General features: G+C 35.6%; 1 protein-coding gene across 1 annotated transcript in view; it reads left to right on the top strand.

Annotated features, from left to right (window-relative positions):
- The window catches only part of Tsf2 (transferrin 2), a 174,784-nt gene that overhangs the window by 5,455 nt on the left and 148,099 nt on the right, over window positions 1–21,230 (top strand). The window contains exon 2 of the mRNA XM_090392385.1: window positions 5,378–5,644. Within this exon, the coding sequence (XP_090248511.1) occupies window positions 5,378–5,644 (267 nt within the window). The remainder of the gene's footprint in view (window positions 1–5,377; window positions 5,645–21,230) is intronic.

Here is a 21,230-nt window from a genome sequence, read left to right as displayed (position 1 = left end):
ATGTAATTAATCCTTTTATTATTGTTATTTTATATTTTATTATACTGGGTATCTCCATGAAGTTTGGAGTCTCATCATTGGAGACCCACACTAACTTTTATATACACAAAACCTATCATACCTCTCCTTAAACTCATTCACTCTCAGGGCACTTACAAAATACTTGTAATCCATTCCACTTACTCACCACTTTCCATTAAAAAAAAAATAGTTCACACACTCTTATTAATCACATTTATGTAATTACCAGTGGTGATCCCTAGTTCTCTCTATTTGTGATGTGTTGAATAATTTCCATTGTGTCAATTTTAAAAAATCCTTTTAATATCTTATAGGTTTCTATCATGTCTCCTCTTTTTTTTTTTTTGCCTATCAACTAAAGTTTGCAATCCATGCACCTTTCTATACCTTCAGTTTGATCACTTGTCTCTGAATCCTGCCCAACCTCCTGATCACAGTAGTAAAGATGTAACTGAATCATAGCTTTATAAAGAGAATAATAACTTCCTTTTCTTGTTAACATGTTTTTCAACATTGAAGTACTCCTTTGAGCTATTTTAACTTTTGCAATATTTCCTTGGAGCTCCAACTCTGTCTACTATTACCCCCAAGTTCCCAACCTCATCAGTTTCCTGTAATCTATCACCATCACTGTGATACACAGTATATCAACTAAAGTTTGCAACCCATGCACCTTCTATACCTTCAGCTTGATCACTTGTTTCTGAATCCTGCCCACCTCCTGTGACTAATGGTGTGCCGCAGGGTTCTGTTCTTCGACCACTACTTTTCAATTTGTTCATTAACGATATAGGAAAGGATCTGAGAGGAAGTGTTCGTTTGTTTGCTGATGATGCAAAGTTGGGTAGAGCAATAGTGAGTGCACAGGATATCAAAATTTTGCAAGATGATTTGGATAGTTTGGAGGACTGGGCTAAGGAGAATGGATGTCAATTTAATGTGGCAAAGTGTAAGGTTATGCATTTTGGGGTGAAAAGATTAGCAGCAGTATATATCACATTCGTGGAACCGTACTCCAGGAGATTGACGAAGCCAAGGATTTGGGAGTGTTGGTGGATAGAGAGTCGAAGTTTAGGGGGCACATCGCAAAAGTGGCTAAATCAGCTCATCAAATCACTTGGTTGCTGAAAAATACTTGAACAAGCAGAGATAAACAGGTTATTGTTCCTCTGTATCGAGCCTTGATAAGACCCCATCTAGACTATTGTGCCCACATTTGGGCACCAGGATTTCTTCTTGATGGGAAGGAGGTGGAGAGGATCCAGAGACGAGTGACCAAGATGATAGCAGGTCTATGGAATGAACCTTATGAGAACAGGTTGAAGATTTGTGGGTTGCAAAAATTGGTTGATAGGCAGAGGAGAGGTGATATGATTGAGACATTCAAATTACTGAAGGGTTTCTATAAGATTAATTCAGAAGATATTTTTGAGAATAGGACTGGTGACGGGAGGACTAGGGGCCATACATGGAAGCTGGGCAAGAGCGTAGTTTGCAAGGTTGTTAGAGCTAGGTTTTTTACTTGGAGAGTGGTGCATGAGTGGAATAAGGTGCCATGACTGTGAATGAGTTCAAGGCGAGGTATGATAGATACTGTGTGAATGTCGAATAGTTGTTTTTGACATGATGTTAGGGTCTCCCTCGATGAGTCTAAGGACTCCTTGGAGTTGCCCATAATAATAATGTTTACAACCTGAAGTGCATATCCTTATATTTTGCATTATCCTTATTAGCAAACAACTGAATATCCCCCCCACCCTCTTTTCCTTTATCATTAATATACAAATTTAACAAGGCAGATTTACTGCTTTCACTTTAAATGATTTTTTGAACTGATTGGAATTATCTTTATTGCTCGTCTTTAGCCCTCTGTTTTCTGATGAAACGAGTATAAAGCTATAGAAATATCAGTTGTAAAGTTTTGTATTAACTTTTTTTCCCCCTTCAATGTGTTTGAATGAAATTTGTTAAATCATTTATGATAGCATTACACGGAAATTATTATTATTTTATTATTGTTATTATTCAGGCCTCCATGAAGTCAAAAGATTCATCGCGGGAGGTCCTTCCTAGGAAATACAAAGTCTATCAAGACTCATCATGGGAGGTCCCTCTTAGGAAACACAAAGTCTATCATACCACTCCTTAAACTCATTGACCGTTCTCGCTCTCACCACTCTACCAGGCAATGCATTCCATGGTTCAGCCACCCTCCATGCAAAGAAACCACTTCTCACCCTCTTGCTCACAGTTTTCTTTCCTAACTTCCAGGGAAGGCCCCTTGTCATCACTCCTTCACGCTGTTCAACCAAGCAAAAGAACTCCCCAGTGTCAACCCTGTAACCACCTCTTAACAGCTTAAAAGTCTCAATCTTATCACCTCTCCTTCTTCTATCTGCCAAACTCTGCAGTTCACATTCCCTCAGCCGATCCTCATAACCATCTTTGTTATCTGCCTTTGTACCCTTTCCACAGTTAATTTATCCCCTTCAAATCCTGGGGACCAAATCTGTGAACAATAGTCTAAGTGTGGTCTGATCAGAGTCTTATACAGTGGAATGATACTCTTTTATCTCTGCTGATCAGTGTCCTTCTCATTATTGCAACAATCCTCTATGTTACCTTCACCACCCTTGCAATATGTCCCCTAAATTTCAGGTTTCTATCAGTCATCAACCCCAGATCTCTTGTCTCCCCTACTTCCTCCAGTATAGCTCCTCCAATAGAGTATGCAGCATCCCATTGATGTGTCCCAAACCTCAAGACCTTACATTTTATTGCATTAAACTGACATCCCCATTCATTTGGCCATTTGTCTAGCTTATTCAAATCCTCTTAATAGTGCAGATGTGGCAGGGCTACCACATCTGCACTATTACTAATAACCCTTCCCAGATTCACATCATCCGCAAACAACTGACTATCCCCTTGCAATCCACTGACAATGTCATTGATATAAAGGTTAAACAGTATAGATCCCAGTACTGAGCCCTGTGGGACCCCACTTGTAACCCTCTGCCTCCTTGAAGCTGCCCCACCATACACAACTCTCTGATACCTTCCAGACAGCCAATCCTGAATCCAGTTGATGACCAACTGACATCCAGACCCATGTGCTGCAACTTAAATATCAGCTTATCATGTGGCACCCTGTCAAATGCCTTCTCTAAATCCAAGAAAATGGCAGTATATGCCTTTCCCTCATCTACTGCTCTTGTAACTTTATTATAAAAGGCTAGCATATTACTAAAACAAGAGCGCCTCTTCACAAATCCATGTTGACTCTCACAGATAACATTAACCTCATCTACCCAGTGCTGTATACGGTCCCTCACTAATTTCTCCAAGATCTTAACTACTAATGACACACAAACTGGCCTATAATTAGGCACTTCCAGGCTGCTACCACCCTTATGTAATGGCACTATCTTACCTTCCTTCCATTCCCTGGGCACCTTTCCCTTGGCTAGACTTTCATTGAAAGGCCAGGTCAAAGGAGCTGTCGGTTCTTTAGCTCATTCTCAAAACTCGTGGTGAAATACCATCCAGTCCCACAGCTTTACTGACATTCAGAGTACTCAACATCTGGAACGCACTCTTCTCCTGCACCTCTAAACCTCGAACCTGCCCTATTCCTCTAGTATACTAATCCCTCGATTAATGCACCCCCGATTAGTGTGTCATTTTTTTCGATACCCAAATTCGATTAGCGCACCTATACACATATTAAAAATAAATGTTACAGATTTTAAAAATTTTCTATCTATACATTTTTATGGCTAACTATTTTAAAAAATCACTCACCAGAATGAAATAATTTAGTTACCGATTTAAAACATTTTACAAAGTTATTTTTAATGGCATACTACACTACTTCTGTGTACACTATCTATACAGTACTATGTTCCAAATTTTTACCACCAAAATTTATGTCGTCTGCTATAGTATGCCCACAGATTCAAGACTCTTCGACACTTCTGCGCATGTCATAAAAAGGAGAATCCATTCCAATAATAGGTAATCAATCCCTCTTCTGGGATAAGTTGTTTATTATTACACATCGGATTATTAACTTCTCTTTTATGATCATTGTAGTTTTTAAAGTGGTAACTATTTTGCTTGTATAACAGATGGGAAATTTTATCTATGAAGTACGTGATTTCGCGTGTTGGCGACCAATTCGTACGTTCTTCATTCTCCCCTTCAACGATAACGTCCAAGAGTTAATTAAATCTCATTCTGAAGAATTGAGCGATTCCAACCTGCTAAATTTAGATGCACAGCTGGAAGATTCCGAAGAATATGAAGAAAATTTAACCACTGATAGTCATCCAAAAGAGATTTCACAGAAACAATTTGAAAATATTTTTTGCACAATCGAAGTGTTTAAGCAGCAATGCTTAGAGGCTGACCCTGATGAAGAGAGAAGCAATAAAATTTGTAGAGGAGTAGAAGAGGCAATAGGGCCATACTATCAGTTGTATGAAAAAAGAAACAAAATGCTTGCCAAACTGCTTTAGCTCAATTCTTTGTTAAGAAGTAGAATAATAAAATTTATATTCTGAATATGTTTTATTGTCTTTCAGCTTCATGGTTTTCCTTTAACTAGGCCCGGAGACATGCCTTAATTCTTTTATAAAAAAATTAAGGTTCAAAAAAGAAATTTGAGGAAAGAATTATACTTTTTCCCATTGGTTATTATATTCGATTAATGCACCTGTTTTTAAGAACGCATTAGGCGCACTAATCGAGGGATTGCTGTATTAAAATTTAGCTTCAAAACAGGGTTGAACCATAGCATAAATTTAGTTTTGCCAAAATGTACATTAAAGAATACAACACTTCAATGTGCTATATCTTTATCACTTCATTGAAGTGATATAGTGTGCCATCACTATATCACTTCAATGTGTAATTCACTAAGGCTATATCAGGAATCTGAGTCTTCAATGTTGGTGATTGTGGAGATTAATTGAGACAATGTAGATTGTAGAGTTGAGTGGATAAGTGATAAATCAGTAGAGATATTTATGTCAGTGAAGTGATTTTACAAGAGGCAATGTACAGAAGGATGTGAAAAATTGCCTTTTCTCATTGGAGAGTGGTGAGTGGAATGTGTTGAAAATGCTGTGTGTGAAATGAGTTTAAAGGCAATATATTTACTGGTTGAGTGAAATTTCCCTAGATGAGTTTGTTGGCTTCATAAAGGTTTATTAATAATAATAATTTATTACAAGAAAGTTGCTTTGAAAGAAAACCTTGTTAACTTATAAAGAAAATGAAAACTTGGTTTTACTTTTTTTTTTTTTTTTAAAGTTAATTCTATGTGAATTTTTAATATTCTGTTTTCCCTTAGGGTTATCACAAGAACAAAATAAGCAAGTAACGTGGTGTACAGTTAGCCATTCAGAACAACGAAAATGTCAAGATTTTTCCCTAGCAATAAAAAAAAGCGGAAGTTTCAAATTTCATTTATTATGCAAACAAGCAGCAGATAAAGATCATTGTATGAGTTATCTAGATACAGGCAGAGCAGATCTTGTTACCTTAGATCCAGGTGAAGTTTATGTTGCTGGACGGCATAATAGTCTGGTACCTATTATGGCAGAAAGATATGGTGAAGGTATGCAAAGTAATAATAATTTAAAAGTTTATTAATCTTATATTTTGTTATTCTTTGATTTTTTTAGAAAGTTTATAAATTGCTCTATGAAATGTGTTCTTCCCATCTCTTGGGAAATGAATGGATTTCTATTTTTATTGTTCCATTTTGACTAAATTTATATGTTGTAAAAAAATGAATGACTGATAATTCACGTGAATTATTAAATCCTTGTGAAAAGCGATTTTAAGAGAAGAGAATATCATAATATTGCATATATTGAAAGTTATTAGTACCTTGATATTCACATTTCAGATCATTCGGTATCTTAATTGATATATCATCTTCATTTCCTAATATTTTTATTTTTTAATTTGACACCTCCAAGGAGTCCAAAGACTCATCGAGGGAGGGCACCTGCTCTTCAACTCTCCATCTTTACCACTCAATCCACCAACTGACCGTAACTACACCAACACCATCTACTACCGACTACTACTACTACTAGTATTTCCACAGACAATCACAAACATCCATGCCCACGGCGGGATTCGAACCCACAGCCTTTTGGCTGGAGAGCGGATATGCTAACCACTTAGCCAGCCAGGCTGGCAGTATGTATCGTCAAGAGGAAATAGATCAACATAGTTAAGTTTCATTATGACTAGCTTCTGTTTAGGTTTTTCTTCCAAATTAATTTTTAGATTTGTTAGGTCTTCATCATTATTCAGATGTTACATTTCTGTTTTCTAAAGCACTATTAACTGCATCCATGTACTTATATCGTGGTCTGTTTGTAAGTCTTGTCCTCTCTTTCTTCTATCAGACACACTAGTATCTCAGATTAGCTCTGATCGACATTCTTGAATTCTGTTCTGTGATGTCCAGTTCCTTAATAATATTTTCATTTTTAATATGATCAAGCTATTGATGCCGTACATTTGTTTTTAATTTTCTTTAAAACTAATATCTGTAATCTATAGTATTTGATTAAATGTTCTTTTGCTAAACCCAACTTTCAGATTTGGGTATTTGTAATGTAATGTCCCTCATCTTTTCTTGGTGTTTCCTATATATCCATCTTGATACTGAATGAAAATGCTTATCACTCAAAAATAAGCTAAGAAAATTTTTGAAAGCAAAGGAAGAACAAGCTTGGATTAAGCTAATCAGAAGCTGTCAAAAAAAAAAAAAAATATATATATATATATATATATATATATATATTTTTTTTTTTTTTTTTAAATTTATGACAGATAAATGAGAAATTATGGGAATAATAAAAAATATCTGAATTTCAATTTTATAGATCTGGAAAAAATTCATTGTAGGATGTAACAAAGAGCTGTTCAATATGCTTCAGTTATATGATGGAAATAGGACATTATGCAAAACACCATATAGCGTAATTTATAAGTCAGCAATTAGAATTGAAGGATGGACAGGATGTTGGTTTAGTGCCAAATTAGGTGGTTATGTGCTATCTTATCTTCATTGCTATTCATTATGTATATGAGTATAATATAAAGGAAAGTGATATTATAGTTTGCCCACCATTTATAGATCCCTTCTTGGCTTGGTGCCAAGAATAGTCAATTCATGCTGAAGGGGAGAAAGAAATGAAGGATGTACGAATTGGTTGCCAACATGCGAAATCACGTGCTTTCTTGTCTGTCGCTGTACTAGTACTAGCTTGATTTTTGTTGTTCCTTTTTTGCATTTTTTTTTATTATTAATTTGTATGATGGATCCAGTACAGTCAACAAATTCTATTGTTACACGTAGCTCTTGCAAAAGAATATTGAATAATGTGCTGACATTCTGCGAAAAAGAATCGTCAGAAGGCTGTCTTCTTGTTCCCCCTCTCTCAAGTCATAAAACGTGCAAGTGCAATTGTGGGCGTATCGGGGGTCGACTGTTAAAAGAATTCGTAGGGAATCAAAAGGTGAAGGTAAGCCAAAATTTAAATCTTCTAAAAAAAGCGCAAGAGAAAGAAAACCATCGAAACCGTAGCTTTAAATGATTTTGATGTAGACGTTATAAGAAGAACTATTCACGAATTTTACATGGTCGAGAAAAGAGTGCCAACTGTTCCGAAATTGATTCCTGTGCTTAAAGAAAAAAATAATTTTCTTGGAAAAGAGAAACTTTAAGGAAAATACTTCATGAAATCGGATTTTGTTTTAAAAAGACCCAGAAAACTTATCATGGAGCGAAGTGACATTATTTTATGTAGAACGCAGTATTTGAGAGCAATAAGACGTTTCAGGGAGGAGAAAAGACCGATTGTATATCTAGATGAAACTTGGATTGATAGTAATTTAACTTATGGAAAATGTTAGCAGTCTAAAGAAGAATATGTAGTGCTACAAACCGGAAATGCCTCGCGGCGCATAATAATTTTGTGTGCGGGTGGAGAAATGGGTTTTTTAGCTAATTCCAACTTACTATACAAAGCCAATTCAACTATTGGAGATTACCATAGGCAAATGAATTCTACGATCTTCGAAAAGTGGGCAGAAGAAAAACTGATTCCAAACCTTTCTAAAAATGCTGTTGTTATAATTAATAATGCTTCATATCACTCTATTCGATTGAACAAAGTTCCAAATTGGTCTAATAAGACGCAAGTTCTTATGGATTGGCTCTCTGCAAATAACATTTCTCATTCCTCAGATATGCGAAAAATTGAATTGCTTAATTTTGTCAAAAGAAACTCTCCCACAACTAAACTATTTAAATTCGACACGATGCTCAAAGAGCATGGATTTCTAGCTTTGAGGCTACCACCAAATCATTGCGATATTAATACTATTGAGTATGTTTGGGCAGAAGTGAAAAGTTTCATTCGCCATCGCAATGTAACTGGGGATATTGACATGTCGAAACTTTTTAAGCTTTCAGAACAGGCGATTGAAAGTATTACAGTTCAAAGTGGGGAAAATATTGCTCTCATGTCACCTCATTGGAAAATATATATTGGGATAGAGACGGAATTATCGAAGAATTGTGCGAACCTTTGGGGATCAGTTTAAGTGAAAGTGATGGCGATTCGGATACCGATTCAGATGACTCTGAAGATTAAAAGAATTTGACAATGGTATTTTTTTTGCATGCTATTGAGAGTCACAACAAGTCATAAATAATTAATCAGTTTAGGACATTAAAGTGTCTCAGTTCTCTCAACTGTAAGTTTAGAATATCTAAGTTCATTTGAAATGTTTTCTGTTTTTCTGTATAATTATTTTTATTTTATAGAAAACTTTCTTAAAAATAAACTTAGTTAAATTTTTGTTTTATGCTATACCTTTTTTAATATTATTAACACTCTACATACATTTTTCCAACTGTTATACAAGCTAAATTGTTACACTTTAAAAACAGCAATGTTCGTAAAAGAAAAGCTAAATTTTCCTACCTGTAATAATAAACAAACTCAGTTTGTTTATTATTACATCCCTATTATCGGAATGGATTCTCCTTTTTCTGACATGCGCAGAAGTGTCGAGGGACCTCTAATCGGTGGGCGAACTATATCGAATAGTTTGTTCTATAAAATTGTCTGAAGCAAAAGTGTATCCCTTGAAACAGATAAAACTGAGTATTGTGCAGTTATAAAATTCTTTGTAAAAGAAGATTTAACGCCAAAAGAAATTCATAAAAGTTTATAGGCACTCTTCTCCTTCGTTTTTGACAATTAAGAAAATGGGCTGCCGAGTTGAAACATGGCCGTACCAGCCTTCAAGATGATCCCACATGAAGGATGTTAAAAAAGTGTAACAACAACAGAAACCATTGATTAAGCATGATATGATATTGGATGACCGGCGAGTCAAAGTGCATGAAATTGCTGAGACTATAGCCATTTCAAAAGAAGATGTAGAATCTATTTTACATAAAGAATTGCAAATGAAAAAGTTCTACACAAGATAGGTGCCGTTTGCTCACAGCAGATAAAATGCACTTGCATTTTTGTTCTGCTGACCAGTGCAGATCAAAAGCGCAAGTGCATGAAAATCTCTGAACAGTGGTTGGAACGTTTTAACAAGAATAAAACTGATTTTGTGCATCAAATTATTACTATGGATGAGACTTGGATTCACAATTACACACTAGAATCCAAACAGAACAGAAGACAGAAGCTGGTTGTTCAGCACCAAAGAAGAAAAAGTCAATTCCATCGGCAGGAAAGGTCATGGCATCGGTGTTTTGGGATGCTAAAGGCATTTTGTTTATTAATTATCTTCAAAAGGGTAAAACAATAACCGGGGAATATTATTCCGATCTTTTAACCAGACTAGACGAAAAAATTTGTGAGAAAAGACCTGGTTTGCAGAAGAAAAAAATCATCTTTCATCAGGACAATGCACCTACCCACAAAATTGTTTTGGCAATGGGAAAATTAAGGGATCTGCACTATGAATTGTTGGAACATCCATCCTATTCCCCAGATTTGGCTCGCTCTGACTTCAATCTCTTCCCAAAACTAAAACTCTTCTTCACTGGTCAGTGTTTTTCTTTGAATCAAGAGGTGATTGCAGCTGTAGAGGGGTATTTTGTAGATCTTACTGAGAACCACTACAGGGAAGGGATAATGGTGCTGGAACATCGTTGGAATAAATGTATTAGTCTTAAGGGAGATTATGTTGACAAATAAAAATAATTTGGAAATTATAATTCGTTTTTTCATTGTTACGCAGAGAACTTTTCAGACCATCCTCTTAATTTAAAAAATAAAAAAATATATTTTTTTTATTTTATTTAATTTAATTTTATTTATTTATTTTTTTTTTCTTGGGGATGCTTAAGGGTCAAAGCTATATAACTGAGAGGAGACCTCCACATTGCCTTTAAAGGAATGCAGAGAACCGACCAGGGGCTATTGACCTAATGTCCACTCCTCACCTTCTCGTGGTGCACCCTGTTGGGATCTACCTGGATACTGAAAAAACAAGGATGGGCTGGCAATTTTGGATTTAGCTCACCAAATTCTATTCTTATTGGCTTAAACCAAAATATGAAATGATGGTAAAACATGACAGAATTTCATGCAGGCTGGGGTGTCACCCGGTTAAACAAGGCCTCTGTTGTTTTCACCAAAGAAACCAGGGTGAACAGCGAAAAGTCAGCTGCTGGAACAAATCTGAAACACACCCCAACTCAACATCACCACAGTTAAAGATCAGTACTATCAACATAAGAAATCTGAATGGCAAAGAAATAGAGTTAGCTGAGGAATTAGATAAGTACCAGATCGACATAATAGGGGTGACTGAAACAAAAAAGACAAAAACTGGTGAGATCTTTTTGAGCAATAAATACAAAATGTTATATTCAGGTAATGACAATCAAGGAAAAGAAGGAGAAGCCATAGTATTCAACACTAAATACGAGGCTCATCTTCTTGAATGGCAGGCAGTCTCAAGTAGAGTGATGTTGGCAAATATCAGAATGGGGAACTGGACAATGAGACTTATTTGTGCCTATGGTCCCACAGAAGGTTCTACTAAGGTAGAAGAGTGGAAGAATTCTTTCATGCTTTAGAGAAAGCAACTGACAAAATGAAAAAGGAAAAGTTGGTCCTTGTTGGGGACCTAAATAGCAGAGTAGGAAATGATCGTCAACATACAAAAATGTTTTGGGAAAAATTTGGAGAAAAGAGGAAAGCTAATAATAATGGCAAATACCTGTTGGTTTTCTGCTCAGGACATGGACTGGTTATAACTAGCACCATGTGCCAACATAAAAATGTGCACAAATTCACATGGAGGGAAGATGCAAGGAATAAGAAAAGTCTCATTGTCTATGTTATTGTTGATAGTAATGTTTTCTTCCTGGTGCAGGACACCAGAGTGTACAGAGGATTTGAAATTGGAAGTGATCACTATTTAGTCTTGAGCAGGATAAAATTGAATTTCATATTTAAAAGAATAACATGTAAGAAAGTTTTAAAGCGAATAAAACTTGAGCAGCTCTCAGATGTGAACTGTAGACTAAAATACACAAAGATTATTGAAGAAAAAATGAGAGTTTGAGAACAGCAACCAAACCATGGAGATTCAATGGCAAGCCTTGAAGAAAACACTGATTGATTCAGCCAGAGAGGCATGTGGTGAGGTTGTCTGTAAGGATAGAAAAATTAGAACTCCATGTGGACACAGGAAGTTAAAGAGGCAGTGAAGGAAAAGAAGAATGCATATCAAACGTTCCTGGCAAATAAGTCAGCTTGTGCTCTTGGAGAATACAGAGACAAATGTAAGAAAGCTAAACAATGTGTAAAACTAGCTAAACAAAAGTCATGGGAGGACTTTGGAAAGAACATAGAGAATAAATATCAAGAAGGTGGCAAGATATTCTGGAGGTTGTTGAAGAAGCTTAGGAATGGAGGAAAGAGGGCTGTAAAAGGAGTTAGAGATGATAAAGGTGACATGAAAATGGGAGAAAAAGATATCCTTGAAGTATGGAGTAATTACTTTGAAAATGTGCTAAATGAAACAAGCAGTGATAGCACAGTGGTAAAAAACACCCCACAGGCATACAGTCAGGAATACATATCCATATTTGAAGTAGAAAAAGCCATCAAAGGCTTGAAATGTGGAAAGGCAGCAGGAGTAGATGATATTCAATCAGAAATGCTGAAGTATGGTGGTATAAAAGTCTTACAGTGGCTGCACTGCATAGTTCAGAAGGCGTGGACAGAGGGGAAAATTCTTGATGATTGGAGTAGAGCTCTCATAGTACCCATATATAAAAAGGGAAATAAAACTGAATGTGAGAATTACAGAGGCATTTCATTACTGAGTGTTCCTGGTAAGATATATGCAAGTATACTTGAGAAACGGTTGAGAAGAATTGTGGAAGAAAAGCTTGGTGAGGAACAAGCTGGATTCAGGCCAAATAGAGGCTGTCAGAATCAGATCTTCACTTCACGACAAATAGTTGAGAAAGCATGGGAATATAACAAAGATTTATACTTAAGATTTGTCGATCTGGAAAAGGCATATGACAAGGTGCCAAGAGAGAAGCTATTCCATATGCTACAGTTATATGGTGTCAATGGGGCATTGTATCAATCTTTATTTGAGTTGTAAGTCAGCAGTTAGAATTGAAGGAAGTACAGGAAGATGGTTTAATGTTAAATCTGGTGTGAGACAAGGATGTACATTACCCCCTCTGTTATTCATTATCTATATGGATCACATTATGAAGGAAAGTGGTATTAAACATGATATCAGAATTGGAGATGTTAATGTCAGCTCTTTGCTTGATGCAGATGATGTTATACTTCTAAATAAATCTGCTACAAGTCTGCAAGATTCCCTGACTAAATTGAATAACTGTTGTAATAGATATGGTATATAGTTCAGCATTAAAAAGACAAAAACAATGAAAATAGGCAGAATCGTTGAAAATGTCAACTGTGTTTTGAACGGACAACCTGTGGAACAAGTAAAACATTTCAGCTACTTAGGCATGATTTTTAGTGAAGATGGTAAATTAAATATAGAAATAGACAACAGAATCAACAAAGCTGGTATGGTAGGAAGTCAATTGAATAAATTCATATGGAATAAAAGAGAAATTAGTCAGAACACTAAATTAGCTGTATACATGACAGTGTTCAAACGAGTCTTAACTTATGGATTTGAGAGCTGGGTCAGAAGTAAAACACTTGACCAAAGACTAGAGTCTGCAGATATGAGAGTCCTGAGAAAGATTAGAGGCGTGAACAGATGGCATCAATGGCAATATCATATTAAAAACGAGAATATTAGGAAAGAACTTGACATTGTCAGCATCCAGGAATGGTCAGTTAAATAGATTGGGCGAGGAAAGATTAGCAAAACAAGTGTTCTCTGCAAGGTTGGCAGGAACACGACCCAGAGGAAGACCAAGATATAGGTTGATCCTACGGTACAAAGTGCCTTAGACAATAGATATATAAGATCTGATAATGTTGGAGTTTTGGCAAGTAACAGACTGACTTGGAGGAAAATTGTAGATAGGAAGTTAGTAATGATGTAAATTTTTACATGTAGTACTATCATATCCTGTACACCCCCCCCCCCCCTGAGGGTGCATGGCAGGAATTTTATTATGATAATGATGATATATTTTTTATTAAAAAAGGATTTGTAAGCAGGTTACAGTGTTATGCCAAATAGTTCCATGGATTTGATATTGAAGCATGATAATAACGCTACTGTGTTTGGAGGAGCCAATGCATTTGATCCATAACAACAGGGACAGGTGAAAAATTGGCTACATACTAATTAAGAAGACACTAACATCTGAACTATAAATATCAGATCACTGTAAAATGATAGAAAGCACTGAGTGCTTAAAAAGAGCTAAAACACTTGTAGTGTTTTAGCTCTTGAATGTGACTGAAATTTCAGAGACACATTTGACAGATGAAGGTATTGCAGATCTAAGCAAAACAAGAATGTACTACTCTGGAAGAAGAGATCAACAGCACAGAGAAGGAGCTGCAATTGTAATCCAAAAACATCTCATAAATATCACTGATACAAGACCCATCTCTTCAAGAATCCTATCTATCAGATTTAAAGTAAAGAATATTTACATTAAAAGTGTCATTTATGCACCAGACCTTCCCATGAAGAAATGGAAGATACATAATTTTTAGAACTGAAGGAAGAAATGGATGATACAAACATGAGATATCCTGATAATCCCCAGAGATTTTAATGCAAAAGTTGCATTATTTTAAATTATGTACATATTATGGTAAAATTTGTAATAGGAGAAATAAAGGAGAGGAAAAATGCTACTAAATTTCTGTAAATTAAATAGCTTACTTATCACCAACACAATGTTTTATTATTATTAAGAAAGACCTCCAGGGAGTCAGAAACTCATCGAGGGAGGCCACATACTACACATACAGCTATGATACTTATTCTTGAATTCATTCACACTGCTTGCACTCACAACATCCAATGGCAATCCATTCCAATCATGCACCACCCTCTGAGAGAAAAAACTAGCCCTCACCCCTTCTCAACGGCCTTCATTCTCAGCTTCCAAGGATGCCTTCTTGTCCTTTCCTCACCCTCCATAAATTAAAAAATTCCATCAATTGAAATCCTGTATGATCCTTTCAGAAGTTTTTAAGTCTCAATCATATCACCCCTCTTTCTCCTGTTTGCTAGTGTCTGCAGCTACAAATTCTCAATCTGTCTTCATAATCAGTATTCCACAATCCTGATATCATTTTTAATACTCTCCTTTGCACTCTCTCCAATATACCAGAATCACAAAGGAAACCAGCAGGAGACCAGACCTATGCATAGTCCAAGTGAAGTCTTATCAAGGCCTTGTAAAGAGGCAAAATGACATCCTTATCTTTACATGTGCATGTTTCAGCATTGTAATTATCTTTTGAGTTGTATTTGCAATCTTTGCTACATGGCCCCTGAACTTCAACTTCCTTCTACTGACACTCCATGATCCCTAGCCTCATCAGTTTCTTCTAGCATAATCTCACCAATATAATACGACATTGGATATCTAATCATGCCGAAGTGAATGACTTTACATTTACTCACATTGAACTGACACCCATTTTCCCATGCCCATGATTCCAACATATTCAAATCATTCTGCAAGTACTGAATATCAGCAGCACTCCTGATTACCCTACCTATCTTTGCATTATCAGCAAATAGTTGTATGTTATTTGTCAAATCCTTCCCAGTATCATTAATGTACAGATTGAATAACAGGGAACAAGCACTGATCCTTGTGGTACACCACTTTCTGATATCTGTCAGTCAGCTGTCCTCTTATCCATGCTAACATTCTATAACCCAAAACCATTTTCTCAAATTTATGCAACAGTCTTCCATGCTGTATTCTGTCAAAAACTTTAGCAAAATCCAAAAGTATCATGGTGTATCCATTCTCCTTGTATAGTTCAATGGTAACATTATAGAATGTGAACAAGTTGCTAAAACATGACCTTCTCTTAGTAAACCCATGTTGTTCATTGCAAAGTAGAGATTCGCTGTCAACCCATTTCTGAACGCAAGCCTAACCAAATTTTTCCAAAATCTTCACCAATACTAATTGGTCAACAGTTGGATACATCGGTCTTTGCACCACCCTTGTGCAATGGAATTACCATACATTCCTTCCATTCCTGAGGAATCTTCCCTGTTCTGAGACTCATATTAAACAGCCTGGTCAAAGGAATAGCCAGTTTCAGGTGAACACTCTTTTAGCACACATGCTCCCATCAGTCCCTATTGCTGAATTCTTATTCAATTTGTGCAACAGCTCTAATGCCTATGGGAAAGCCATAAATATACATGGGATTCATCCAATGGAGATATCAAAAACTGCATTAATTAATAAAAGATAAAAAAAACTGAATTCAAAATGTAAAAACCCTCATGAAAATGGATATGGATACAAACTATGAATTCCTAGCTAAAATAAACATATTTGCTAAGAAAATAGTCACCAAAGGAAATAACAGACATCAAGGCATTTAAAAACTCAGCATACAAGCATTAATATGGAAAACTGATTACAGAGAAACTCAGAGCTATAAGAGAAGAAGACAGAAGAAATTGCTGGAATTGAGATAAAGAATAATTGTTGGACACAGCAACAAGGATTTTTGGTTATCCTAAAAACATTAACAATGAATCAATTACCAAGACATTTTGGTACTAGTTCAAAAAAAAAAAAAAACACCCCTGAAAACAGAATCTCTTATAATTTACCCAAGAAACAGATAGACAGAAAATGCAGAGAAAGAAAGATCCGGTGGCTGAATGCAAAGATGCATTTGAAAAAATTACACCAGAACTTTGTACAAAACAATCAACCAAAAATTGCAAAAATCTATACTACTTTCCTTTATCCTATCATAGATAAGGCAACAGGAAACCCAGAAATAGAAACAATCTGCATGAAACACTTTTTGCAATTATTCAAAAATAATAGTATCTTCCATCAGACCCATTATTTGACATAAAACAAACAGAAGCCAAACCAAAAATTCTAGGAAAAGAAATTATCATGGCAATATTATGAATGAAGAATATAAAGGCACCTAAATGGCATCCCAGAAGAATTGTGGGAGGAAGGAGAAGAGACTATACAATATTTGAATTATTTATACAACCTAATTTTGGAAAAAGAGGAACTTCCCAAAGACTGGAGAATCAGTAAATTGTCCCAACACATAAAAAAGGAGATAAAAGAAAATGCTTCAACTACAGACCCATATCCTTGCTAAGCCATGCTCATAAGATATTTATCAGAATCATTCAAAACAGAATAAAAAATATAAAAAAAAGAGTATTGAGAAGTAATGGAAGAACAAATAGGATTCAGAAATGGAAGAGGAACCAGTAATGCAATCTTTGTTCTAAAGAGACTTTGAAAAACAAAAGTCTTTTTGTATATTTTACAGACAAGGAAGACTGATTCACTAGACAGAAACCATATAATGGAAATACTGCAAAAAAAGGACAAACTACATTTAACAATATAATCAGAAAGTGCTATGGAGACAAACAGACAATTGTAAAATTCAGGAATATTGAAATAAATCAAATTTTAACCTAGAGGGGAGTCATGAAGAATTATCCCCCGCCACTTGTTCAACCTGTTCCTTGGAGAGAGAGGGAATTGTAGAATCCTTGGAGAGTTGCCTGGGAGTAACTATCAACAGAAGAAACATCTATTTAAAATATACAGATAATATTATTTTGATAGACAATCTAGAGAATCTACAATCAATGAATCTATAAGCAATAAATACAACTTGGAGATAAATCTTGATAAGACAAAAATTATGGTAATAGGCAAGTGACAATATGTCAGTGTTACAATAAAATTAATCACTGAAGACCTACATTACATGAAACTATATATTCTATTAGTTTTCTCTTACATGTGTGAAGCTGTTATTTAAAGCATTATACTATGAAAACTGTCAAGCACAGAATAAGTCTAGGATGCTTAGCAATGAATAAGTTACACGTAATATGGAGAAACACAAAAATAGCCACAGATTAAAGATAAAACTCGGTGATCTTCCTATGGTGCTGTGTGGAGCAGAAAACTGAATCACAGACAAAAAAGATTAAAAGGTTTCTGAATCAAAGGTAAGAAGAATCAATGGCACAAAGTGAACTGAAAAAAAGACAAATGATAAAGTAAGAGAAGAGATGGGCTAAACATATAATATCTCAAATATACTAACACAAAAGACAGCTAATGTGGTTTGGATGCATAGCCAGGATGTGCCAAGAAGTCCTACCATACTTCCTTGTTTCTGGATGGGTTATAGGTGACTGAGGCAAAGAAAGATTGAGAAGAAGATAGCATGAAGCTGTGAAGACCTGATCAGGATTGACCTCATTCCAACAGATGGTAAGGCTGGCAGAGGACAGAATGCAATGGAATAAAGAATTAATTGAACAATGAACTCATACTGAATGGATGGAATGACTGAATAAGTATATACTAAAATATATCCTTATAATGCATAAATCAATCTGCTGGTTGAGGTATTGCCAAGTAGCACATAGAAACTGCTATTTTTTAAAAAAACGTAAGAGAAGAGATAGGTTCAGAGAAGAGTTCAGCATACACTTCACAATGTGAAGTGTGTGCTAAACAATCAGTAGATGTGGAAACCAGATATCTTCAGTTGAAAAATGGTTGAGCTCTACCAATACCACAACAGAAATAACTGGTTTAGTGAGATGAAGACTGTAAAATAGGTGATGTTCTTTTAAATATTCAAGGTATATGATGATTTAACAGGAACATACAGGCCAGTGAAAAGGTCGGAATGGTTATAGAATTAACATAAAAATAAACTTCATGAATGGGAGGCAATTTTAAGTAAAGTGACACATACAATTTAAAAATATTTATTTTTATAATCTTACTGAAGGTACTAGTAGGAAAGAAGTAGAGTAATTTTTGTGAGTCATCATAAAAGGCAAATGAAATAAGCTGGCAGTCGGAGAAGAAATTGCATCTCAGACCTACAGAAATATTCTGGTAACCTTTGGAGAAAAGTAACAATAGTAAAAATTGCATTTACTTGCTCTAGAGATAATCATCACAATGTGAAGTGTGTGCTGCATAGTCACTTCATACTTTGTAAAAATGTAAATAAATTCAAATATAGAGGTGGGGGGGGTAGAGAGCAAAGAAGAAAAGTACTGTTGCTTATATTATTATTAATAGTGATATCTTCTGATTGGTTTCACATATAAGGGCACATTGGAAATTTGAAATAGAAAGTGATCACCACAGAAATGATTACACAGTCCAACACAATTTTTGCTGACTTTTATATGAGACTTGTTTTTTACTAATTTGGGTGCGCTGATTTCAAATATCAAACCCATTTTTCTCTATCATGTCAGGTTTTTTCCTCTATGGCATTTTCTTTTTGCTAATTTGTAAGTTTTTGATAGTTTTAAGGAGGCAGTACTATTTAGAGGATCAAAAATATCGATTTTTTTAATATTATTTTCTGAAAGTATGTACTTTTAAAAAATCTATTCCTAACTTTTTATCAAGAAATTCGAAAAATTCCTGAAGATATAGCCTATTATTCAAAGCGGTGCACAGATCAGAATTGTAGCGCTCACCGCTCTCGCTTGTTAGTAAACGAATAAATGCATAAGAACCTGCAACGGACGTACTAGCACTTTGAATGCGAGGGAGGCCGATAATTAGATACATAACTACTTAACAATATTCATTAAAAATTACAATATTTATAAAAAAATAACAATTTTACTTACACGAGTTTTAGGGAATAAATTTTTGTTTGTAGCAATTTCTGCTGTGTGTTCTGTTTTGGCAATCCCTTTGAATACTCCAACAGTAGTCGGACATCATGTGAGAATCCCATCTTCCTTGGTACCGATCTTCCATAGTTTTTAAGTCTTGATGAAATCTTTCGCCTTGTTCATCGCTTACAGCACCTAAATTCTCAGGAAATCTATCAAGATGACTGTGTAGGAAATGAAGCTTTATGCTCATGTTGCAACCTAGGCGCTGGAAATTTTCAAGCATTGTTTCCACTAGATCTTTGTAATTGCACGGTTTTTTGTTTCCAAGAAAATTATTCGCAACCATCGTAAATGAAGTCCAGGCCTCTTTCTCAATTTCATTCATAGAGTTGGTGAAATTTGGGTCTCTCATTAAAGTTCTAATTTGCGGTCCATCAAATACACTGGCTTTAATTTTTTCATAACTAAGTCGTGGAAATTTTTCACATATGTATTGGAAACAGTCACCTTGTAAATCTAAAGCTTTAACATACTGTTTCATAAGACCTAGTTTGATGTGGAGAGGTGGAAAAATGATTTTTTCTATGTCGATTAAAGGTTGATTTATAACATTCTGTTTCCAAGATTTAAGGATATTCTAAGAGGCCAATGTTTCTGACTCCAGTGTTGGTTTCTAGCTCTACTATCCCAGAAGCATAGAAAACACGTAAACTTTGTATATCATCTTTGAAAGCCAAGTAAAAAGTTCACCATTTTAAGATCTACACAGATGATCCAGTTATGGTCTGTATATTTTAATAACTTCAGAGCCTTTTTAATGTCCTCATATGTTTCCTTTAAGTGGACTGAATAGCCAATAGGAATTGAGCCATATACATTCCCATTGTGTAGTAAGACACACTTGAGACTTCTGCTTGAACTGTTGATAAATAAACGCCACTCATTTGGATGATATTGTACAACACTCATTTCAGTTAGTAAACCTGACACTTTCTTACAGTAAACAAACCCACACTCGTGTTTAAAATATCGTACAAGATTACTTTCCCTGCTACGATAAAAAGTTATCTTCGTATCTTGCTCGAGTAAGTTTTTTCATTTAATCTTGAAGCTAACAATTCCGATGATTCCTTTGATAGGCCCAAATCTCTTACTAAGTCATTCAATTCCGCTTGAGTAAAACGTTGCGGTCCAGAACTAGAAATTAAATTTTCATTGTCTAAATCAACATCCGGGTCTTGCTCCTCAAGAACATTATTATTATTATTGTTCCGGGAAACTCCAAGGAGTCGACAGACTCATCGAGGGAGGCCCTAACATGTCAAGAACAACTATTCAACATTCACACTGTATCTATCATACCTTGCCTTGAACTCATTCACGGTCGTAGCACCCACAACAGACTCTGGAAGCTTATTCCACTCATTTACCACTCTCCAAGTAAAGAACCTAGCTCTAACACCCTTGTCAACCACGTTCTTGCCCAGCTTCCATGCATGGCCCCTAGTCCTCCCACCACCAGTCATATTTTCAAAAATATCTTCTGGATCAATCTTATAAAAACCCTTCAGTAATTTGAATGTCTCAATCATATCACCCCTCCTTTGCCTATCGTCCAATTTCTGCAACCCACAAATCTTCAACCTATTCTCATAAGGTTCATTCCACAGACCTGCTATCATCTTGGTCACTCGTCTCTGGACCCTCTCCACTTCCTCCCCATCACAAAGAAACCCCGGTGCCCATAACTGGGCACAGAAGTCCAGATGGGGTCTTATCAAGGCTCGATACAGAGGAACAACAACTTG

Source organism: Typopeltis vanoorti, chromosome 5, assembly GCF_054136105.1.
Source record: "Typopeltis vanoorti isolate ZY-2024b chromosome 5, IOZ_Tvanoo_1.0, whole genome shotgun sequence".
NCBI classification, from domain to species: domain Eukaryota; kingdom Metazoa; phylum Arthropoda; class Arachnida; order Uropygi; family Thelyphonidae; genus Typopeltis; species Typopeltis vanoorti.
The sequence above is the reverse complement of the archived record's forward strand: the minus strand, read 5'-3'. Positions and strand labels throughout refer to the sequence as shown.